At 30.2% G+C, this 27,446-nt stretch overlaps 2 protein-coding genes across 2 annotated transcripts in view; one reads left to right on the forward strand and one right to left on the reverse strand.

The window, feature by feature from the left end:
- LOC131848284 (uncharacterized) overlaps window positions 1–27,446 on the forward strand; it is a 179,811-nt gene that overhangs the window by 149,681 nt on the left and 2,684 nt on the right. The window contains exons 4-9 of the mRNA XM_059198091.1: window positions 18,215–20,036; window positions 20,193–22,322; window positions 22,646–22,923; window positions 23,316–23,522; window positions 23,806–24,095; window positions 27,021–27,132. Coding sequence (XP_059054074.1) covers window positions 18,215–20,036; window positions 20,193–22,322; window positions 22,646–22,923; window positions 23,316–23,522; window positions 23,806–24,095; window positions 27,021–27,132 — 4,839 coding nt within the window. The remainder of the gene's footprint in view (window positions 1–18,214; window positions 20,037–20,192; window positions 22,323–22,645; window positions 22,924–23,315; window positions 23,523–23,805; window positions 24,096–27,020; window positions 27,133–27,446) is intronic.
- Window positions 1–27,446, reverse strand: part of LOC131848040 (collagen alpha-1(XI) chain-like) — a 224,230-nt gene that overhangs the window by 76,618 nt on the left and 120,166 nt on the right. The window lies entirely within an intron of this gene.

The following is a 27,446-nucleotide window of genomic DNA, read 5'->3' on the forward strand; positions in this document are numbered from 1 at the left end:
GATTAATATTACAAGGTATGCAGATAAGCTATTTATTTAGTCTCTTCGATATATAAAAAAAAAATATTTATAGTTATTGTTTTTTTGTTTCAGGTAAGTTTGATGTTGAGCTGACCTACTGCACAAAATGTACAAAGTCCTATTATAATGAGGTAAACTTAAGGTAATAGTTATTGGTAAGCAGGGTTACCAACCTTAAAAGTCTTAGGTTCATACAAAGTAATAAATATTCTGATAAAATCTCGTATAATAGCTCAGTTATGCTCACTAAGCTCAAAGTAATTTGATCTACAGATATGTATATAATAATGAAAATCTTTTTGTATAGAAGACCAAAATTATACGAGGTTTCTCATATAGTTGACATCCCTGTTTCTAAGTGACGTTTTATTTGTCGTAATTACATATAGAACAAGCACGGTGTAATGTAAGTAGGAATGAATTGGTAAGAAAATTTAAGCTCTTAATACCTTCTCATTCGAGCAAATAGGATAATGAGCTTAATTTCAACAAGTATTTTTAGAAATGCGATGTAAAATCCTCCAGTTGTTAAAGCTTCAGTTAAACACTGAAATAATATGAATAATAAACTTCATTACTGTTCTGTGTAATTTTATAACGATATAAGTCTATATTATATTTGTTTCTTCGTACCTCATTAAGGTACAGAAACTTATGTCTTTATTCGTAAAAATTAAAAATTTTACTCATTATAACATCTCAGTATTATATCATTTCTTTCAATTGAAATGATATCAAATTTATTTGAAATGATGTCAAAACTAACCTGTACGACATTCGAAAATGGTCGCAAATTCGTTGTCACTGCGATCTTATGCGTGAAGTGGAAATAAGCTATCATGAAAAGATCACCAAAGACTGTACTTCAAATAAACTTATTTTACTATTTTTGGAGCACTCTAATATATTATTTTGTTTGATTTTTTTTAATTATTCGCATCTATGGTTGGACAGGTAAAACAAAAGGAATATTAATGTAAATTTAATTAGTCGTGAAGTAAAGTTATATTGAAACTTCTTTACTAATTCTGTTTCATTTAATAATAATGTTATCTAATGCAGTTGTATTAAAAATACGTGTACATTTTTTAGAATGCGAGTGAACTTCCAATAACGTTGCGAAACTATTGATTTAATCTTGTTAGGATAAAACCACCAACAAAAATTGAAAATCTGAAATTTTCAATACGATTGATGTTTCATATAATTGCAATGGATCTAAACGAGCTCTGTATCATTAATATACAAAATGTTTCAATCAATTGAAAATAGAATTTCGATACGTTTGATAGTCTGCTGTCGAAACGTCAGTTATGTTATTTCATGACATTTATTTGATATAACAACCTACATATGTCGATCCCTGTGGATACAATCTAATTTTCTGTTAAATTTAATTAACATCCCCACAGCCGTTCAGTCATGAGATAACAAGCAAACAAACTAGCCGGCAGACACATTTTCGCATTAATAATATTAGTCTGAATAAGCAAATCATTCGCATAGCTATAAGTGCCTGTTTCTACATTACATCCATTATAAATCTATCTTGATACAAATTACAATACAACTATAGGAACATATATAGGTATATAAGAACATGTGCATTGTTCCTAAGCACCTTTAATTAATTACAGCTTAAAATGTAAGCCTTCATGCAAGACACAGTAAAATCAATTTACCTTAAAGACGTGTATTTAGTTAAATACTATGTTTACTGAGTAGGTTTATGATGTCTTTAAATACTAAAATGAAACCTTAGTGTTAATTTATATTTGGCAGGCTTGAATATAAATATTGCATATACGCATTATTGTGAATTATATACTATGAGAGTTGTATAAATTATAAAAATCTCTTTAATTTAGCGAAGTTTTTACTCACAGAAATATGAAATAAACACATGTTTGTTCATTGTGAAATTATATATCTTTTGTTTTTCTTATATTTACTTATATTCGTGTAGCCGTTATTATTATTATTTATTTTTTATAACATGTTACTGCGATAACAAAAGTATAATAAAGTTTATTAAAAATAGATATAAATATATGCTAGAATGGAGTATAACAAATTATGTGGAAAAACAAATTTCAAATACGCAATTTCCCTTAATTGGAAAGCTTTTTCTTTTCTTCTTTATTCAGTTTCCTTCGAAGTATGAGATCAATATTACCCATCCATTTCATTAAGACAAATGTTATTTTATTGGCAATTTGAAGCGTTTACTCATTCTGTAACAAGGTTAGTTCATAAGAACTTAAGGAATATATTTATTTTATGTTCATTACTTAGAAAATGCATGATCGTAAGATATTAGGTACATACATATGTAGACAGATAGATAAATAAATGATTTATTTGTATCTTTAGCACATATGTGTAATAGTAATACATAAAAAATGAACGCAACATATAAAAAGATGAATAACATGCGAATATTTATATATATGTATATGGTGTAAATACGACATAAGCTGTCGTATTTTAACCTAATGGTGGTAGCTGTTACATATACGAGTACCATATGGATATCACAGATTTATTGCCCGACGTTTAACAATAAGTAGCAAGAATATAAAAAAACTGATTGGTGTTTAGTTAATAAATATATCTGGTTTGTTTCCCTAGATGACACTTTCAAAGTACTGTGGATGAAAGACAGGATAATCGCTCTCACAGGTTACCATTCTCACTGAGTCTTAAAAAAACTATAATTTATTTGAATAATGTTAATTCAGATCAACATCTAAGTTATATTCATCTAAATTATTATTATTTAAATTCAAATCATCTAAAGAATGTTTATTTTGTGCCCACCATTACCCACACTCGAGCTAAATATGTGTATTTGAAAAGTTACAGTAAATATTTATCCTTATCGCATTTCCTTACAACAATATCGGGTTATCGAACCCACGACTATTGTGCGAGAGGATACTTACTCATCGAACGTATTGGACCCATACACTTTACCCTTCTAATATTACTTACTGGTTTCCAAATAAACTCCACGTACAGGAAAGGATCTAATAAATAAAAATATTGACATTTACATACGTAGATGTCACTTACTATGGCTTGTATCTCTCCATCAATGCGTAAATATAGCGCTTAAAGAGTAGATATAAAAAGAAATTCGTAAATGTACAAATAACCGCTCGAATTTTTTTTATGTCCAACGTAAAAAAATCCTATGTAATGTACCCGAATACAGTTTGGAAACTGTCATAGGAATAAAAAATCCACTCAAAAGTTACGGCTCTCGCGGACATAAAAATAGACCGATTTCGCACCTCACAAGAACCTATACTCAATTTTATATACCAACATAAAAGTGGCGTTCAATAAAATTTTAACAGCTCGCGACAACGAATCGTCAGGATCTTCTTAAGTTAGTGTATCAAATTAATGAGCGTTAGCGTTAATTGTTACCGCATATTTATTAATATAATTAATAAGATAACTACTATTTATTAATACCGCATATTTATTAATTATATTAATAAATATGCGGTATTAATAAATAGTCCATGACAAATCTCACAACGCGATCTAGTTTCAAAATAAGCCGAGCTTGTGCTGTGATTAGTGGTTAGTTAATAATATTGAAAAACTTTTTATTTTAATAGGTTACTTAAAAAATAAACAGATATACATATGTACAATATGTTGGTATCTTGCTTGTCTATCGGATGGTACGACTGTGTACTAAACCACAACACCAAGGTCATGATACTGCGAATTTATAATATGAATGCATATACTTATTATAATATTTACAGTATATGTATATATTATAATATTAATACAATATTATTATTAAACTTAACTTAACTTAAAATTAATTTTTTTACTACTTAATCACTACTATGTAGCTACAAGTTATTAATAACCAATGATAACAATTGGAATCTACAAAAAAAAAAAACACCGTTTTATAATTAAGAAAGTAATGAAATATTTTACTTCAAAAAAGACTTAATATTGACTTTATTACTTTCATTCCATAAACGGAAATATGTTACTAAATCGTATTACTTCTTGTGACTTGTGCCAAAGATATCCAAAGAAAAGTTGCAACTTTGGTTATAAGGTTAAGGTGTACCCCACACAAGTTTTGGTTACTTATCCAATAATATGGGAGACCCCATAGTAGCTACACAAACTATTCCACTTACAACTTATCTGTGCTACTTACTTTGTTAGACAGTTTCAAACTACGTGTGTTTTTATATTTTTTTTGTCTAGTCTACACCGGCAGAATCTCTGAAAGTAATTTTTGATAATTTATGCGTGTAAAAAAGATTTGGGTGACTTTCTTACTAGTCAATATTTTTTTTAAAACAGTAAACTAATTATAATTTGTTGTTACCCAAACCCATTCTTATTTACACTAATATAGGAAATACTATATATGATTTAAATATTTATATTAATTGCAATCATACTCCGAGATAACTATAATTACTAGGTGTACGGATAGTTATTGTCATAAGTAATTTTAGTTTATTACGTAATCACTAGATTTATTTCTTAATATCCAATAGTCAATTATTCTAATAATAATGCATGTTATGTTTACTTAATTACTTATTAAAATATAAAGGATTTTATAGGTCTTAAACGAATATTGCATTGATTTATTAAGAATAGAGGGAAATATGACAAAGATATGAGACATTTTTAGTAACTCTCGTAACTCAGAAGTACCTAAAACATCAAAATGAAAGTATTTACATATAATTAAGTCTTGTAAAAGTTTTTTATATACTACCCATGGTATAATTTACTAACTTTTTTGGAAAAAGGGGTGATATGAAGATATATTAAGGAATATAAATTTATTTATATTTAGCTTTAAACAAACAAATAGTTTCAAATCAAAATTATTTATTTATGTAGAACATGTCAAGTTTTTAGTATTCATATTTTTTTCCAACCATCCGTTTATACACAAGTGTAGACATGTGTAACTCTAAAAATATAATCATCTACGCTTTTATTCATACTCGTGTATAAAGTTAGTATAATCATTACATAGTATAAAACAAAGTCGCTGTCGCTGTCTGTCCCTATGTATGCTTAAATCTTTAAGACTATAGATAGACTGATTCAAGAGGAAGGTTTATATATATAGTTCATGTACACCAGTGCGAAGTCAGGACGAGTAGCTAGTTAATAGTATAATATTGCTAAATGAATACTGGGTTAATAAAGTATCCATCGCATACCGCTAAGTAGACCGCATGAACTTAAACCGCAGCGCTACCACTATACGACTTGTACAGGAAAACTTTACTGTTCACATCCTAACTACCCGCGAGATAGTTAACTTCTGTACTTATGTATGTATAGACTAAAACTAAACTATTATAATATATAGTATAATTACATTCTCGGTGCTCTAGTATAGCAACCTTTAATAAAGTTCAATACGTTTTTAAACTCAATAGGCCTTTTAAGGGAATAAGTATAAAAATTTACAATATATTACCACAGAATATACTGGAATTACCTTTAAATCTATTGAATCATAATTATTGAGGAAAGCCTATTACTCACTAAACGATTACTATAATAACTCAATAAATGTAAATAAAATGAGGTAAGATCCCGTAATTTTCTTATTTCTAGATTAATTTTATTAATTTTAATTAATTATATCTAAATACCACCTGTATTTAGATATAATTAATTAGAGACTTCAATTTGATTTTGCTATACCTAAAATTATTAGTATTATAATTATTATATAATATACAAACATACTACGAATTCATCGTTCGACCATAATTAATGTCTGTAATGTAAGGTATAGAGACAAATAAAATGAGCTCTAACTCAATGGGTTTTCATAATTTTTTAGTATTGTATCCTATAGTATATTTTGTATATTATTTATTATTAACGACAAGAGGATAGTGTATATTTATTAGCTGTTTAGTTTTTTGCGTAGTGTAGTGATGCTAATATGTCCATGATTATTCAATAAGTATTATTTATTTACTAGTAAAAAAATAAGAATGAAAGACCCGCAATGTCCCTTACTAAACTTTATTTGGTTAGTATATTATGAAACAGCAATGTAACTGGGATAATACAATAAATTCCATGAATGATACCAACTGAAATGGAATACCGGATACGTGACTGGAAAGTTTTGTATTTATCCTCTAAGTTGGCAAGCCTCTGTTACTACTATATATTTGAATATAATGAAGGAATACGACTTTCTTATTATACATACTAGTTATTGTAACCGTACATCAAAATATTTGGTAATTTCAAGGAAATGCGGATTTCTAGTTGTATTTTTCTACCAAGTCTGTTGCAGAAATATAATAAAATAATCAAGGCGTATTGCAACCGTAATGAATAAGAATATTATAAATGTGAAACTGTTTGTTAGCTTTTCATGACTAAATAGCTGACCTTACTTTAATGAAACTTGATATAAAGATAGATTATATTATGAGGATGGACATAGGTTATTTTAATCTCAAAAAAAGCAAACGTTATATTGATTAAATATACATGTTCCCGACACAAATGTGTTGTAAAATAAAAAATCATTTCCGATTAATAAACAAACTACAGTGAATTGTTATTATATGCATAATAAAATATTTGCCAAATACGTAAACTAAACCGACCGGAGTGCACAAGTTAATTTACCGTTGTGGAATTGTGTTATGGCATTCCATGTTTTAATATACCTCAATGAGAGCTTAAAATGGCGTGAATGATATCCACAGACTATATAAATAACAGCGTTGACGAGCACGCAAAAAGCGGGCTAGCCTCTCATGCTAGAGCGCCTAGCTTTTTGTCAAATAAAAACGCGTCGGGCGAATAGCACAAAAAATATCAACAGAATTTTCTACAGTCAACAATAATATAAAGGTTGTATGTGGGCTGATAATACATTTGATTATTTAATTTGACAATTTTCATAAATATCAATTTGTTTCGCCTGACGATATTTACTGGTCGTTTTATTAGTATTCTGTTTAGATATTATAGAATCGTAAAACTCAGTCGATGCGAAAAATTACTAATTGTCTAATTATTCGTCTGTGTGTAAAACCTTTCATTTTTCTTTTTTCCATACAGGAAAATAGACTACTACTGAATTTACTATTATAACGAACGCAATAAGTAGTACAGTGAAAATAATATCTATTTATTAGAGAAATATATATAATAACTAGCTGTTACCCGGCACTTTACAAGTATTTGTGAGATAACATACAGCTTTTGTTCATCCTCGCAATAAAGACTTTATTAAAGTATTATATTGAAACTAGTCGCGAATAGTCATAAAAAGTTAAGAAACGGACAGATATACTCTTTATTATTTATAATATAAATTTTCGCAATAAGCAGGGGATAAGATCTATATATTATATGCTACAACTTATGTGATAGAATGATTCTGCAATAAGTAATAAGTACATGGTGCATTTATTTTATATCTAAACTTGTAATATATGGTATATTTCAAAGTTAAAGAAATGTTTTGTAGCCAAAATAATATTAAAGTTAATAAAAAGATTAATTATAAATAAACTAGTAATATTAATAATTGAAATTAATAATATTAAAAAAAAGATAACTAGTTTCGCAGTTCTTATGCAATCTCTACAATACGGACGTGCTATTAAAAAGAGGACTTCTAACGCATAGGTGGGAAAATCGTCGGCACAGCCGCGTATAATATATATTCCGTTATCTGTGGATGTTGGACGAAAACGAACGAAAAATCTCGACAAAAAAATTGCCAGCCAGGCCAAATTACACGTTCCCCCATCTCACCCCAACCAAAGCAGGTGGATTGCTATACGGATTGATTTTATCGAGTGGATCCGTTAATAGCATTAGCTCGTTTGTTATCTTTATTCTATTCCCTCCGTAAATATAGGATACGCCTCCGATTCGAAGAATTTCTTTTATATCTTTCCATTTTCTTATTTTTACTTCATATTGTTTCTTGCTAGTTTCAACGTTGTGGTAGACCTAATAGAGTAGTTCATTTTATGTTTCACTTGGAAAAGATATCATATGTCTGTACTGTTAAGAATTAAAGCTATATTGATAGATTTTGATAACCTTTATAGCACAAATTTGGCTAAGTATTTAATACCTTATTTCTATAAATAAGGTATCATTGTCAGTCTTACGATAAGAACCTTCAGATCAGTCTTTACCTTTGAGGTTGTATCTTAAAATGTCATTGTCCCTTATCAACAAAGGTACCTAAATCATTGTTGCGTCTATACAGGTTATTATCTGTATATATATATACTGCCTTATAATTTTGGTGAAAGACAAGTTGCAAATATTTCCAACAGTAAATATATTATATATATACTATACATACACATGAGAAACAGAACTGGCATTTCACTGTTTGAAGCAAGATTTACATCAAATGGGACAAGGCGACACGCGTCAGACACAATTAATACATCTTAGCATAAACATTCATTGTTAGATATATACATAGGTTTATTACGTCGTATGTATTTTTTGTAATAAATACAGACTTACTCGTATAGATTAAGGTTTTTATTGCACATTAAAAAAGTAGTTTCGCGAGTTAACTCGTTTCATATAATAATAATACATTGTTAACATATATCTCAAGACGTTTAAGAAAATATTTCAAAATTATATGATTAAAATCCAGTGGTTAACATCGAATGTAATGAATATTAGATTTCAATCTAATTATCACTAAATCGGTCTGCGCATTTAAATATCATGATTTTAAACACAATTTAAACAGACATGTCTACATTATATACTATATTTGTAATTGTTAGAATAAGATGTTCGTCCGTCATGTGTCCGTCATGTGCATCTTAATTCCATACAGGAATGTTGTGCATTAAAATTTTAACAAATAAATAAATATTAAATTTGAATTGTTTTTTTATGTTATACTCATATAATACTGTATTAAAGTACTGTACATTCATATGTACTAGAGCATAGTAACAATATTCTTATTTCTTCTATATTTTTTTCAATTCTAGTATTAGGCATCTACGCTATCTATTTTATGTGAAACAAACAAAATGAAATGAAACATAAAGGTAGGCAAGAAGAATATATTTCTTTAATTTGAGGTGCTAGCAAAAAGCCACTGTTTTACCATGAACACAAAGATCGTATTGGTTTTGGCAGGCGTTGTCTGAATGCGTAGAAGCTTCGTAGCAATGCGGGCTCTATTAAAATATTTCGCTCGCTAATCTAGTGGTCGTGCCTAGGATACCAAGTTGAAAGCTAAAATTTCCTATATATAACTATATCTATAGATTTTTTTAAAATATGAACAACTAATAGATAAACTAATGTTTGCGAATAACGTATAACTTTAGGAAACATCTTAAAAGGCCTGTTGACGCTAATGATTAATGAATGTTAATAAATCTTAAAATAATAATATTTTAGCGCAACATATTATAACTTTATATTATATTGAGCAGTATATACCCACATCTAATGTAATTAGTTACTACTATTTGGTATTCCGTAGAATAATATAGGTAAATAGCTCATTAAAATTTTATTAATTATACCATTATATTTATTTTAATATTTTGTATATGAAAAATATGATAACGAAATTTAAAAAAATAATAAATTTCTACAGCAATGATTTTTTTTTTAGTTTAATAAATAGAAACTATATTCAAAATCTTAAGTTAACATATAAAGAGAACAACATTATGACAGTTACTTTGAAGTCATATACGAGTATAGAATTTATTTTGATATTTTAACTTCATACCTTATTCAGAATAGGTTTAAAAATCCATGTTCCACTGAATTATGCTAGAAAGGGGCATCTGTTATAAAGAGCAGTATATGTTACATTTTACCTTTTGTATCCCCACGTTGAAAAAATATGTCAACGCAGGGAACATGATACAATGTCGTACGTTACAAGGGTTCGGTTACCGTCTATGGTTACTTATCGTAACTTGAAACGTAATGGAATATCGTGAAAGTGGTCTGAGCCGAATAAGACTGGGTAACCGGGTGCTTTGTTTTAAAAACGACCCGATTGTCTGTGATTTGCAAGCGCCAGAGAATGAAATTGTCTCATAGTGTTTTAAATATACGTTTCATAAAACGTTATATAAATTAGAGATGTCTTAAATTTATACAATTTAAAGAAGGTAATAAATAAATAAACACAAACTCACATTGTCATATCATCATTCATTATTTAATTTTTGAATCTAACATAAGTTATTATATAATGACTTAATTTTTTCTTGTGTTAAAATAATGTTAAATATAAAGTCTGTTTTGGTTATTGGACTGATTCGACTTACCTTTCAGATTGGAGGTGATTTTGGTATTCGTTTTGTTACCAATATATAAGATTACATATATAAGATTTACATATATACAAAATAAAATGGTATAATATTGATAACACTTATCTGTGGTCGAGGCCTGATATATCGTTATAAAGAAATAGAACACCCTGAAGAGGTTAGTGAGAGGGACCCGATGTCGGCGACGATGATAAATGGTGGCACATATGGATAGATAACTGGGAAACGTTTTCCGATTATCCTTCCGTCGTGACAAGATGGCGATAGAGTTACTCGATTGCGTTAGAATATACTGACAAACGATATGTGGTATTTTATCTTGGTACTAGCGTCTCGCCCCGGTTTCGCATGGATGCTCATAAGTTGCATAATATTAGCTTGCAAGTCGAAATAGCCAGGTCCTTTAATTTAATCTCAATGACAATGGTACAAGAGACAACGCCTTTTTATGTTACATTTAAATATTTTGTCAAATAAATTCACCACAACGTCCGCAGTTGACAATATTACAATATTATCACTGACTGGCCCATCTATGACAACAGTCGTAAAAATGTGTATAAATATAGGAGTTTTCAGATGAAGGTAGGGTCATGTATCCGTTGCCTCTATAGTTATTCTACATATATTAGTAGTAATTCTTTTGTTTTTCTTGGGCCGATTCTTCCACTTCATCTCAATTTCTATAAAGTGTTAAAAATTTCTTTTCTTGGAATCTTTGTTATTTATATATAAAAGTTCCTTAACGAATAGGCACCGGGCTCTCGCATTAAATACGGACTTAGTGTCACTATGAGCTTATTATATAAAAATAGTTATTTTAATGTTTAAGACGTTTCTTACTATTTTCTAATATATATTGTAACTAATCTTTTATGAGTACAGATTCTGAAGGCACAAATAACATTTTTAGCTGTATATTTATATGTTCGTTTTTGACTTGTGTTTACTGTAACGCTTGTTGTCGAGAGCCGAGAGATGCTTAGTTTGCGGTAATATATCGCGCCGCCCTCGTGAGTTATCTTCCGTTGTTCTGCGCAAGTACATTTGTTAGCCAAATATACGGATTGTAAATCTGTTTTATGAATATAAAAGAAAAATAGCTCACCACAGAACAACGAAAATATCAATACTACAGATATGACGCAAGTGTTCGTTAAAAGTACCTTAATTTATATGAAACTAAAATGAATTGCAACAAAACAACTTATAAATTATCTAAACCAGATAGCTATTGGCGAAGATATAACAATATAGTCAAATTTAACATCTGAGTTAGGTGGCAATTCAAAATGATAATATTTTTATTTTTTACGACGTAAATAATATTTTGGATTGCAACAGAAAAAAAATAACATTTTTCATAGACAATATACATGTGTGTACATTCAATATACTCGTAAATACTACTATTAAAGGTTATTTTATAAATTGACTTAACAAAGAATCGAATCCTCGCGAAAGACCTGGCTTACAACTGCGCTGTAGAGGTTAAATTGTGGAAAAGAGCAGGTAATAAAATAGGATTACGGTAAGACATAAAAATTACTAATGTTGACATGGACGCCATATGGGGCACCCCCGTAAAAACCGGTGGATGTCACTTTTGTAATAAATAAACCCAACCATGAACGTGTTGGGTACGCATATTTAGGATTCTGTAGTAGTTCACACTAACACCACAATAAAGCTTAGAAAATATTCTACTGATTAATAAAAAGATAAAGTAAAACGAGTATCAATCGTACATATCAGTAAGTTTTACAAAGTAATTGAACAAAATTTACGAATTCAAATATTTATTTTGTAAGCCAATCAAGTAATTATATATGAAGGGTTTTTTATAATATTTAAAGTAAATTAATAAAAAAATGCATATTACTTTTTATGCAGAATTTAGAGTAGAGCTTGGGTAAACTATGTTCTCATTGCGAAATTAAAATATGTATTAATATTATAAGAAAACTTTGTAATTAAAACACGCTAACTCGAAGCAACGTGAAGAATTTTCTAGTAATTGACAATTTCGAGATGACTGTCTCAATAAGCAGTAGTAGTAATTATGGTCTGATCCCTATATGGCAAAGAAGATACGGATTGGAATTTAAGATAACCCCATTACTAATAGAACACGCTTTTTAATGAAACCACTTTGACTTGACATAGTTATTTGGAAAACTTAACTACAAGTTATATGTATATTGGAAGACCGGCTTCCCTCCACGTAGTGTACCTATATATAGGAAAAGCAGGATATTATGGACTGCATACGGACCAGGAGAAATTTTACATTGAGGGTGACGCAACTGGAGTCCGGTCACATCATGCTGACCACATTCATGAAGTACTGCTATCTGCGCCACCGTGGTAGACTGCCGTCTTCAGTGCCGTGACGACAGAGTTTGACAACAATGTATATTTTATTATTATTTCATATGTTTATAACGCATTTATAATATAGGCCATTAGCCTGAATTAAATAAATAATAATAATATACCAAACGAAATGTTGGCATGTTAAATATTGCGTGCATCATAATATTGATAATTGACAATGCCTACATCATCCAGGATCATAATTGTGAAAATATACACGTTATATAATGTAATAAATAAGCGATGACCTAAAAATGTATAATAGATTTAGATATTTTAACAGCCCACTGTAATATTGTGGGTATTATATAACTTCAAAAGCGTACCTTTAGACCCGTAATGAAACCGAATGCTCTAAATAAAGCGGTAGATATTTGATCACATCCTCTACGTACATCCGATAACCTTTTAAGGAATTCCCAACTATTCGGTTATCAAGTTATACCCACTATAAGAAAAATACTGATACGTTTCCGTTCCCACTCGAGATGAACAGGAAGATTCTGTTTCGTATAAACGAATGTATTCTGTCAACGACTTGGTACATAATTTAATCGTTATTCCCCTGATATTCTTACAATATAAATAACGAGTTTCAAACATAACTCAGTTCTATTCACAGGCTAGTTTCATAACAAATTAGTTCATATCGTTTTGAAAAGATATTCAATAATTCAGTCAATTGATATCTATAGATAGATATTAAGTCTGAACGAAATATTGCATGTAATCTTTTAAGAGCACATCTTTCTTCACTATTTCATTTTAATGTAATTGCAAGTTTGAAATTCTAAAAGCTTTTAGTATTATATCGATGGATTGAAAATAAGAATAATGTTATTGAATATTTTAAAATCTATTTTTGTGTAGCTGAGCATCACTATTGACAAGTAAGTTAGATATTCAAAGAATGAAACTTAAAATATTTTCTTAGCTATTAGTAACTTCGTCTTAACATTAGACTACATTATATTGGAGTTTTATTGTGTATTTAGAAACTCAATATACTATAACATATTTATAATGAATACATACATTTATTTATTAATACAGACGTTTCGCCCTTCGCAGGTTATTACAAGAGTCAGTTTATTGAATTACTGGTTAAACAATAAAATGTTGTTCACTGGTATCTGATGTTATCAATAAATATTAAATGATATGTGCAATGATACATGATATGTCATAGACTATAATATTACATACACTTGGCTAACCAGGTTACCTAGTAAGGCCAGAGGTATCGAATGTGTGAACTCCCTAGAGAATCTATGTTTTAAATTACAAACCGCAGTCGTGGAAGCTTACTTATTATACATCGATCCCATTCAGTTCAATTACTGTGCCATGACGCTATTTATTTTTTATATAAATAAATGTTTAAAACAGAAAATATTTTGTTGTTTGACAAACTAAAAAATAACCATATTATTTCGCATATACAATACTGCAATATCAGTGGCTATACGTACGTTAATTAATTTTCTTAAATATTGCTGCAACAACCCGTACAAAGATGAGGAGAATTTCTAGTTCATATTTATTTTATATTTTAAATGAAAATATATTATATTGAAAGTACTGCTGCCTACAGTAGACTTGTTTAAGTTACGTTGTTTTCTTATATTCTAGTATTGATTTTGACGGCTCAATTTATAGCAAGTGATAACATCTATATACCTACATGAACAGCAGTTCGGACATCACGTTATCATGACATCCGTGCTACCACTCATTCTTCTTATTTTGTAATTTCACTGCCCAATCGCACCCTACAACCAAATTGGTGAGACAGAGGTATCCACATACATACATACATACATACATACATACATACATACATACATACATACATATACAGACGACTTCTTACTAAGTCTACCTCGATTTAAATCTTTATCAAGCTAATTGTATCTACCTGTACGTACCAACTTAGTTAACTAGCTGTTACTTTATACATGTGGAACTTTATTCTTGTGACTTGCACTTTAGTTTTCGTATACTGAGGTTATCTCCGGCAAGTAAACCGTAATTACTTCATTAGTACACTACATGCAGACTGCGACTTTGTGGGAGAATCTCACTTTCATATTTATAATATTGTGAAGTTACTAAGCATTAGTTTCATGTTTATAATAATTCTAGAAATATTCTTGTTATATCCCTAATCATTAACATATAAGAGATACGTATTTTTTAATATATACTTAATAAACAAAAGCGATAAAGATCAATATTTGAACTTTTACGATATTTTATAATATGATTCAATTTTATTTAGTATCCTCTTTAAAATATTGTTGAAAATATAATAATTTAGATTAAAACAATTAGATTATTACAATTAGATCATCAAATAATTATAGAATTTATTATGCATCGGTTCAAATTGGCGACGATATATATTTTTTTGAGTATATAATATATGTTTCGTATAAGTAATAATGGTAATACTATCAATGGATTACAAAACTAAAATACAGAGCATTAAATCTACGATTCTCACCATACCAGGTTTTACACACGATTTTTCATATCACTCTTCAAAACAATCCAAGTTTCCAGTCAAAGAAAACACAAAAATTGTTACGGCATTCCATAGTATTGAATTATACAGTATTAGATTATAATTATACAGAATTATATATAACATCTCATTTATTTTTTTATAATCACGTATTTGTGTTCTAACATATTCAATTTGTAACGGTTTAGTGCACTCAAGTTAGTTCAAATTAAAAAAAAACCGAAATCGATGTCTAATCGAAATTTCTTTGTGTTTATATTATAAAAATCGGTTGAAAAGACCATTTTCTACTCTCCATTGTGTATAGTATACCATATTTTTATTAAGACCGTTACTGCTACCGCACAATTTTGCTTAACCGTGTATTCAAATCGCAACAGGCTATCAGTGTAAGCTATTGTTCGAGTAAATTGAAAACCACGCAATATCCAAAACGATACCATTTAGACGGGTAACAATACGCCTTGGTGGAATTAACTAGGGCACATTCTAAGGGATTGTTGCTTTATCACCTCGCCTCGTGTGTAGGATTATATGGTGAAATCTGGTCTAGTAAAGAAAATACATATATGTATATCGCATAAGCGTATTACACAGATTATATTAACTATCCACGTGTTAAAGATAATTGCATGCTGTTTTTGAGCTTGTTTTATAATTATTCATTAAATATATCGGACTTCTAAATGAAAATAATATATTAATTATATAGTTTAGTACGTTAGTAGTTTTTTTGTAACATTAGGCCGCCCCGGCTTTCACTCTGCTATAATATATCTTGCAAACAGTGAAATAATTTAATTCTTAAATCGGTGCTATAACGCTCGGTATTTGATCATTAATAGGAAAGATCATACCGCTTCCAGTAGCGATAGTGTCTGGACTGAATATTTGTGGTCTCACGCATGCTAATGGCAGTGGAATTAAACAAAATACTATAAATGCAGCAGATAATAAATAATATTCATTCTCTCTGTTTGTAATATTAGTAGACATATAACTTTAGATTCGTTGATTATTTATATATTGATATTTTTTAGTATACTACGATCGCTTCATTAACTATGACTTATTAATTTAAGTATTTATTTTTACTTCCTACCTTCCTGACCTATTATATAATAGGAGAAGACATAATTCTTTGTTTATTCTAAACTTTGAACTCAAATTGAACGGAACGTTTACACTTACCTTTACCTTTCTGAAAGGAATGTATACAATTTCCTCAAATCAAAAGCACCAGGTAGTATACCGGAAAGTATTGTGGCATAGCGGGAAGTGAAACAAAGCCAGCAGCTACCGGACTCTAATTAGAATGGAACCATTCAATTTGCCCCGTATACCAATCAGAAATCGATGTAGTATTTTGCTTAGGTTCGGTTAGGTTATTGAGAGGTAATAAAAGCGATTTGGATAAATATGTTATTCGTGATAGCTAAAACGAAGTGAAAAATAAATTAAAAGCTACTTCAGTCATGCATAAACTTGAATATATAGCTCTAAAATGTAAAGTTGGCTTTTGATTATAGAAACTACATCAGTGCGGAATACATCGTGATATAAGCACACATAAAGTTACAATAAATTTTAGGATTTCTTACTTTTCAAACTCAGTTAAAATATGACGTGACTTCAAGGTGACATAAAATTATTTCTATTTATATAAAGGAATTCATGTAATCTCCGAAAAATTATAGCTCTCAAGTATTCGCGGAATGTTGATTACCCTTGCTAAATAAATTGGACAGCTACAATTTGCTTGCCACATCTTCTCGTGTACAAAGACGGTGAGGTATTCGAGACGCTTATATAATTTTGACAGCCATTTAAAACCGATTCTGTAATGCATTGAGAATTTGTTCTTAATATTATTGGAATACTGACGTTCTTAACCGCGACCTAATATATCTTAACTTTCATCCCATATTTCACACTCTTTCAGATTATTTTTTAGATAAAAGAGAGTATGTTTGCCTTTGACATATAATGATACAATACATAATAAAGTCGTTTAGTCGTGAAGAGGTAAGGAACAGAAATAATCGCAATAGAATTTATAAATTATCGTCTCAAATAAAAATAAAAACAGTAATCCTCTAAATATACCAGTAATATATAAAAATGATACTTTTAGTTACTAGGTTGTAAATAAAGCAACACGGGATTACGTTTTAAACAAAGTGTACTGGAAAGATTGCTATCACATTGTTTGTGGCAGAAAAAAGGGGTATCATTCACACATTTTCATTGAGCTTAATTGGATTCTGTCCAACTTTCAGAATTTAGGAGGCTCTGCTAATCAGGCCGACGAAAAACAAAAGAGCTGTGTAAATAAACCACAATGATGCTTTGTTTTAATTGCTACACTCTCGTTTGAATATCAAACGCGAGAATATTATGGGATAAATAAAATTTGAATGAAGTGCCTGTATGTACATAATCGTATTTGCTTAAAAAAATAAACAAGTGAATAGTTTTTTTAAACAAATATCTACTTTGAATTGAGTAAACACGCAATTTGCATTTTAATTTTTTTTTAGGTTTATACTAACTGGTACCTTTTAATTTTTATATCTGTAAATACAAATATATGTATTTATACAAGAAAGTTTTTTTATTTAAATACCTATTAGTTAGAGTTTCAATACGAATAAATTACGTGATATAATTTTAAGTAGTACAATAAAAATGCTTTCATAATTCTATTTTTAGTCGTCATTTTTACTTACGTTCACATATTATAGTTACAATCTTACCGTTAGATATAGGTTATTTACTTCGGTAAATAAACGCTCACTAATAGGTAATATATATAAATAAATGCAAAGTAATAATTCTAAACGGTAATATTTCTCGAATATATTATGTTTTATTATATTATTATCTATGTAGATATTGTACTATCGTATGAAGAATTTTGTTTTTCTTTTTACAGATATACGACACTACAGAGAGTACACGACAGAAAAAATGGTCGTCCAAATTAAAATTAAATACATCTGGCAGTTCGAAATCCTCAGAAAAATCACCAGATATCCCTTACATGTACGGAACCATCAGCGGTCCAGGAGGATCAGCATTATCTAAATCAATGAAATATGCCGAAACTTGGCTTTATGGGTCCGTTCGAACTCAAACCCCACCTATTAGACCTAGTGTCTTCACAGCTTATCCTGAAGTTTCTGGCCCCGTCTTAATAAGCACTCCTCAAAAACCGCAACCACACAACTATGCAGTAATATTATGTTCCTGTCCTGAGTATCTAAATGGTACCAAGAAATCAAGCTCAACCAAAGTCAGTATATGTAAGAAATGCAAAGGATCTCGTCTGCCATTAACAATTACAGAAAGTCCACGTTTACTTGTAGGAGGTACAGTGAGAGGTCCACCGTCAGTAACTCGAGAAGCTGGTATACTTAGAGCCGGAACGGTAAGAGTTCAAGGAGCCAAATCAAGACCTACTATTTTGAAAACAAATGGAGAAGCTGATCCATATGATTTAATGCGAAGGAGTAGATTAGCACCTCCACATGAAGCTCGTATTGGAAGTCAATTCTCAACAACACGATCCAGAGCAAAGAGCATTAGTCCTTGTCGTATGAAATCAAAGAGACCAAGTCCAGAATCGGTTAGAAAATGTAGAAGTAAATCAGTTAGTCGTGTAAATGAAATTTGGGTTGAAGAAGAAACAAATTCAAATGATACTAAGAAGTCAATTTTATCATGTGACATTAATCCTTATGATTTAGTGAAGTCAAGTGGGCCTTCAAAGTCATTGGTAGAAATTGAATTTGATGACGAATACGGTGATATATTTCATGAGTCTATAAAAAGTAATAGACAAGTAACTAAATCAAGAACTGACAATAACGTTAAAGCTATAAGTGGACAACGGATACGAATCGCTGATGGAGTAAAATCAACAGTAGAAGAAGCTACCGTGTACGATCCAATAAATTATGATCTCAAAAAATATGAAAAGTCGCAAGAAGCTTCTACCACTCTAACATTACCAAATATTAAAAATGAAAGTAAAAAGTCAATGTCATTAAGTAAAACTACGGGTAAAAGAATATTAAGTATAGCTACTTCAAATCGTTCAAAACAAAAAAGTGCTTCGCCAAAACGTCCCCCAAGAAGAGTTAGAAATATTAAGACAGATGACGACAGTGAAAGCGATAATCAGCGTTTACCTGAAAGAAATTTTAATCGAAAAGTTACTGAAAGCTCTCGTACCTATAAATATAAGAATCATAATTCTGATACTATTAAGTCGATCCTAAAAAAGCCGAGATGTTATGGAGGGAATGATTCACACCTAAAAGGTGACATTTCAGATGACTCGTTTGAAACTAAACGTATAAATACTTCTCAATTTTATTTACCTAAACCCAAAGATAAGATTTCTTCTCAGAATATATTGCAGCGGAAGCGCGTCCAATTTTTAGTAGAAAACGATGAAACTAAAATTATATATACTGCAGAATTTAACCTTGAACAAAACGTTGTCAGAGAAATACCTGGAGATGTTAATACCGATATGGAAGATATTATTGCTGAAGGAGACGTTGTAAGTCACAGCTTGACCCAAGACAGCAATTTTATAGAATCAGATGTAACTAATAAAGATTCAAAAAATGATCTTGGAGTTTATGAAGATGTCCAAATTAATAATACGTGCACGCCATCTGTAGTTAACAATAATCAGCAAATCCAGGATATGAAGAATAATTTGGATTGTAATCGTAATATAACAGGTAAGATTAATTGTAATTATTGTTTTATAATATTAATTTAAATTGCAATAATATAATTTAAAATACAGTCTCTAAAATCATAATACTGTATATAATATCTAAAATCATATACACTCGTATAACTTGTCATTATTTACAGTCCTTTTGTTTTTCTAGATAATGTAATACCGAAAGTTCCCGTATTACGTCGTTCAGAATCCGAACGCGTGGCTTCTTCTGTAGCAATAAGTCCCCCAAAATTCTTAGATACTATGGCTTTGCGACCAAAGAGCAAACATGGCCATACAAGTCAAGTATTTCTTACATTTGGTAATGAAACTGAAAGTCACCACCGGGAACAAATTAATCCAGGACCAGCTGAACCAGAAAATAATATGAATAATGATGCTGATGCTAGATTAATATGCAACGATAATAATGAGCCAGGTGATTTAAGTGATAGCAGTGATATAACACGTAATATTTTACATGATTTGCGTCGTGGAATTTTAGAATCACCAGAACCTCCACCTAGATTAAAAACTAAGGAGCGATCAAAATCAAAGAAACATAATTATGTCAAAACTCGTTTTGTTCGCAATAATTCTTCAAGTTCAACTAGTGATGAATGGTCTGATGCTAATGACTATGAACAAAAGACAATTTTACGAGTAAAACAATTTGATTCTGATGAATCTGAAGAAATAAAAGGTCCCTCTCAATCGATGAGATTTTTAGAAAACGAACCTAGAAAAACATCTATACAAATAAACGGTAACGAGTGTTATTCAACAATGAATGTCAGTAGTGATACACCTATTTATTTATCATCCGTAGTGGTGAATGACGACAGTGGGAATACTTGTAATACATATCAATCAGGCACAACTGTTACTATAAGCGTAGGCTCTCCAGAAAAAGAAATTAAAAAGTCTAAAAGTCAGATATACATAGGCGCTGTGTTATCAGAAAATGCTAAATATAAAGAAGATAACAACGCATATGAAGAATATTGCCCTCAACATGAGAATAATAATAATTCAAATAATAAATCAGACTTATCAACAATATTATGCGATCCCGTAGAAGCTGTAAGATTAAATTTAATCCCTCATGTATGCGGTAAGACAAACGACCCTAATATTTTAGAATATTCATCGACTAGTAATAAAAACATGAAATCAGATAATAATAATTTCGTTACAAAACTATTTGATGATCCGTTCTTTGGTCATTTAGCAGAAGGCTTAGATTCAAACTTGGTAAAGAAATTAATTGAAAATTCTTTAATAAAATTGCAAGAGACCAAAAATCAAGAAGGAGCTTATGATGACACCAACCAAACAATCGAAAAATTAATAGAAAATTCAATAAAGAATTTAAAAATGGAAGTACATAAAACTACTGCTATAATTCCGGAAGATACATTAAAGAAAGATATACATTTATTAAGCAGTGAAAGAAATAATAAAGAACAAATTAATATGAGTACAGATAATGATGAAAATAGCTGCTCTGCTCCCTATGAAAGTATGGAGTATGAGAGCGGGGCTATGGGAGTATTTTCAGATCTTGAACCAATGTCTGATTGTTACAATGCATCAGCAAGTGAATTATCTACTGAAGACGATACAAATTCTACGAGATCAAAGTTCTACCAGATGCTGGTAGATGCTGCATTATGTGAAATCGAAATTGCAAATAACACCGATGATGATCATCATTATGAATCTATTCGCCTTAATAGCGATCCTATATATGAAGAAATAGGAGATATGCCACCGCCACTACCGTCAAACCCACCACCTAATTCTTTAATGTTATTAGACGATGAGAAACGTAGTGGTTCACGTTCAATATTTGAGGGTGCCTCAAAATATGACATTTTATCATATTTAGTTGATGCCAAAGAAAGAGGCATTGATGATGAAGAAGCTTACGTCACAAGCTATGTTAATGGGAATGATTCGTCTAATATGTTAGACGCATCCAAAGAAAAAAATAGTACTGCAAACATTAGTGTACGTCTTAGTAGCAATACAAGTCAGTTATCTAATGCCTCTGATTCAAGTGAAGATAATTCCCTCATAATTAATCACGAGACACTAGATAAAGTTGTTGTATGTAAGAAAACATCAGCTGAAATCGAACGAAATGATTCTGGTGTCGGTTCAGAGACTAGTAAATCGTCAAGAAGCAGATTGCAAGGCAAAACGTCACCCTGTAATACAATAAATGATAAGGATACACCTATTCATTTATGTGAAGATTGTGATAGTGCAGTTGAAACTCAACTAACTGAACAAGGTAAATTATCTTATTCATTTTTAATGATGTGTAAATGAAAATTTTACTGTTGACATTAAGGCTTATCCTTATAAAAGAAAAATAGGTAATGTTTCATTAACTTACAGATGGCATAGAAAGCACTCACTAGGCTAGATATTTTTTAATTCTTGTTGATATATTTTATTTTAAAATATTTTATACCCCATTATCGTTTTTGATTAATTTGATTTTGTAAATTTGTCATACAATCAAATGAACTTAGAACTTGAGACTAATTAAATCATTATTTTAAAAATACCAAATGATTGGCACCTTATTCAATTAATTTTAAAATATTTCAGGTAATATTTATGCCCCATTAGTATGTCGCAAATGTGCTAAAAAAAGAGCAGAAAGAAAAGAAATTATTACGGAAATAGTCGAAACTGAAGAAAAATATGGTAGGGATTTACAAATTATACTTGAAGAGTTTTATAAACCTATGTTGGTAGCTGGCCTTCTTACTCAAGAGCAACTTAGTGCAATATTTTTAAACGTAGAAGAATTAATTGAAAATAATCAAGTATTGTCTGAAAAATTACGAGACGGCCTCGAAATTGCAGTTGATCAAGGAGATGAGGTAACACTTTCATTTTTTTATTTTAACGTATTTATATAATATCTAGCTTTATCTCACGACTTTACTAACTTTAAATAATAAACAAAAAGAAATTGGAATTTTTTACGTAACACTTAGAACCAACGCCTTGCTAAACTCCGCTGCAATTCTACATACCTATAGAATAAGAACAACAATCCTATAGGTAGTAATATATTGCGATTGCAAGTCTGTCACTTTTGTCACAAATACAAATATCCATATTCATCCAAAGAATTTTTTAACTTTCACATTTAATATACAAGCAGTATTCTTATATATTTCTATATATTATAATATATGGATAACAACAAAATGGATAATTATTAATATTTGTTATAGGACTAGAGTTGATGTTATATTATGTTTTCTAGGATCTGTTAACTGTGAATGTTGGTAAGATTCTTTTGGAGTGCTCCGGAATGCTGACAGCATTCCAGTCGTACTGTGTAAAACAAGCAGGAGCTGCACTTCTGTTGGCCGGTCTCGAGAAGGAGAAGGAACTTCTGAGGATATTCTTACGCGTCTCGCAGATGGAAAACACGGTCTTGAGGCGGATGAATTTAAACTCATTTCTCATGGTATGTTATCAAATACTGATAATAGAATTATTATAGTCCTAGTATTTATTTGCGCACAAATTTTACGCTTTTTTTAACGTATAACATTAAATATACAAATATTATTCAACAATGGATTTTATATAAGCACTTTATGAACAAAGACACAAATATTATTTGTTGTTGTTATTGTAGTTTCAGAATTCATCGTACTTTATCTAAAGTATATCATGTATAAGGTTGAATGAACTATTATAATCGACTTTTAAAAATGTCAATACATTGTCGTATATCCTAACTTCAGGTGCCAGTACAACGCGTGACAAAATATCCCCTCCTTCTCTCGCGGCTGTATCGGGCGACCGCCGCGTGCGCCACCGAGCGGGAGGACGTCCGCGGCGCCCAGCGCTGCGTCGAGTCTAGACTCGAGGAGATCAACTCTGCTGCCGCCGCGGCCGCTGCTGCAGCCAGAGATGTGCCGCTGTGGCGCCGGCTGGCCGCAGCCAGGCGGACGGCTCATGATCTCCACGTCGCTGATATAAGGCTGAGGAAGATGGCCGTCGACGTCTTGGATTGGAATCATGATGACGCCAGGTACGCTATCTATATATTAGTACGTGAAGCAAAAACTTTCGTCAAAGTTTTTGCGAGTATAAAATTTCACACCCTTATAGTTCATTCAGAGAAGGAGAGCAGAAATCTAATATCATTTAAAAATTGTACATTAAAAATATATTAAGTCAATAAAAAAAACATTGCATATTAATTATTATATTTATTGTCTGTGCGACTGGCAGTGTCTATAATAATAGAAGTATAGTCGTTGACAATACAGCTTTAATAATGTTCAAATTTAAGCGCTAAGTGATTACCATGTGTATATATAACAGCTGGTAAATTACAGGCGATTTGCTAGCATTTTTATAAGAGATACGACTATTCTAATTGATAAATATTAAATGACCCTAGTAACTTAGAAGTAGCTTATTTGTTGTATTTAGTTTGTATTGTACGGGATTCCTTTGGAAGGACGGCAACGTTAAAAGTGATGCTGTTCTTTAATTATAATAACTGTTATTATTTTACATAACATTGTCTTCTATTTATCTAAAATATTGTCTCATAGAAAAAATAATTTAATCAAGTATCATTTATTAATTTTCTTGTGTAATTTCATTAAATGTTTCTGGATAATTTTATTACATAAGGGTCAAAGTGGTTAAATTGAACCTTTCTTCTACGTGTCAATATCTGATTGTCTAATACTAAGTTTGGATCTTACAATTTGAAGTAGACATTAAGTCCTTGATAATTCAAGATGTTTGGCGAATAGTCCTGGCACAGTCCCTGTGGATGGGACAAATGACCCCATTACTGGAATCATTGTGGGTCACAAGTTTTTCCTATGTCCCGAGTCAAAAACTGACAATACTAATAATTAATAAAGTACATAAACAAACAACTTTTTTACATGTTAAGTATAAAGTATACTTGTAGACTAAATAATATAAGGATTTCTTACAATATTAATTTAAAAAATCAACCGCTTTTTACATATATTATAGTATTGTTTTTATTTATTATTGTTTTTATTATTACTAAAAATAATTTTTATACTGAGTAGTATTTCCGTAAAATATAATTTTTTTAAAAATAATATTACCGTCTTATTATCATAATATATTATTATTATTAATAAATCTAATAACAATAATATATTATGTTAATGCTTTGTTATTAGACGGCTTATATGGCCTCGGTGATCTGGCGGTTTATGCCACCACCATACGTCCTATTGCCGCGGGTTCAATTCTCCGCATTGTACAAGCCTTTATATACATGAGTATTATTATTTGTATTGGTCTGCGTGTTTTATATGCATGTATGCATTTACAAAAAAAACATCTCAGTACGTTTATTTGAATTGTCCTAGGTCCTACAAATGTATATTTATATTGTTATTGTTAACATGGAATAATAATAATAATATATTATTATTATTGTTTATTATTATTCCATGTGATTAAACGACATGATATAACTATACTGTATTTTAGCAGAGTAAAATATATTAGTTATTCATCATTATTTTACGTATGAATAAGCATACATAAATTATAATACTGAGCTTTACATTCTAATATCTGTTGGTTAGACTACCTGGAATACGGTCTTATTTCGAGTTTCCCTTCTCATACACCGATATATTTATTACTATGGTTATTATTATATTGAGCAAATGCAATCAGCCTCGCCAGCTCCTTTCACTTGCTCCATAAACCTGATAATCGTCGCTTTAGTACCAGTAACGGCATCAAGAGCTATTCCCGGGGGCTCTTTATTGCTCCAGCTACACAAATACAAGTAATTATACGTGTAAAAAGGAAATAACCTTTGAAGACGGCTGTCTCTAATGTTTGTTTAAAAATATGTTATTAGACGATAAAACTGTCGTTTCCTTTAAGTCGTTCTAGATTAAATCGCTTTATGGTCAAGTTAGTGGATTATTGGAAAGATTTTTGTAATCTTTATAGCCACTAATTTATAATTGGACTTAAAAAAATTATATTTTTATATAATACTAGCTACCTGCCCCGGGTTCACACTAACATACATGTATTTTACAAATAAAATTTCCTCTTAAATCATCAATTGGTAAAAACTGCATTAAAATCCGTTGCGTAGTTTAAAAGATCCAAGAGAACTGAGAGCGGAAGCAACTACATTTTATACTGTGGAAAGGTAATCAAGAAATTATATATTTATATTTAAGTAAAAAAGCAGAAAATACAAGAATTAATTAAAACCTATTCGGATACTGCGAAACTACACAACGCCATGTTTCGTATATAGAAGAATGACTTTTTATAATTGGAGTTTGGACTTTATCTGAGAAAAAAATATTCATTATAATAATAATAAGTATACTAAACTGTAACGATAAAAAAAACAAATGAATGTAAATATGACGAAAAAAGTAATTTCGCTTTATAATAATTACATAATTCGTCATACAACTGGGGTGCGCGAAATGAAATGTGACGTCACACGCAATAACCCTGGGAATTTGCCTTGTATGAATTAAAATTAAAATACATCATGGTATTAGGCGAGATTTCCATCTCAATTTAGTAATATTACAGTGTTTCGGAGAGAATTTAAGTCCGTAGACATTAAGGTTTAAAGTTAAATTAATTATTATAAATTCCTGATTTCAAGATATGTATTATATTTTTTTCTTAAATGCAAATTGAAACTCATACTTGTTTTGTTTTTGTTGTCGACCATATTTGAACTCACGAATGTTTTGGAAGGAAGCCGGGGTAGTAATTCACGAGGCCAAGATGCTCTCATATATTTGTATACTGAATAATATATTCGAAATAAAAACCCTATTATGCTATTGAAAATAAAAATATTTTGCTTTTTGTCGTGACTATGCACGAAAAAAATAATATTTTTATATATACTACAAATTAAATTTTATAAATAAATTAAACCTTGTGTCCTACTAATAAGGTTCGCAATGGAAGGCAAACTGCTGTTCACCCAGCCAAACGACAACAACTGGAGGAAAGGGCGCACGATCAAGCTGACGCCAATCAACGCCCTTTTGGTAACCAATGGAAAGGTAACTAACGTATCATTATTTAATTAATACATACAGTAAGAACTACAGGAACCTTACCTAAATTGTACTTGTCCTGTATAATTAAATATTATATGAACGCTGAACAGTAATATATAGAGATGACACAACAAAATACAAAAAATGTACTAGTCTCTATAAAAAATGAGTTCAAATGCACGTAGAAGAGAAAGGAAATATCAAGATTTAATTCAAGTTAAAATACCGTAAATTGATCGAAGCTTATACTAAAAATGTCTTTTCAGTTCGCGAACTATAAACTTACTACCGATCTTTCTAGAAACTTTCAAGATAGA

The sequence above is a fragment of the Achroia grisella genome, unplaced genomic scaffold, assembly GCF_030625045.1.
Source record: "Achroia grisella isolate CSIRO2021 unplaced genomic scaffold, CSIRO_AGI_Agris_v1 utg546, whole genome shotgun sequence".
NCBI lineage: Eukaryota > Metazoa > Arthropoda > Insecta > Lepidoptera > Pyralidae > Achroia > Achroia grisella.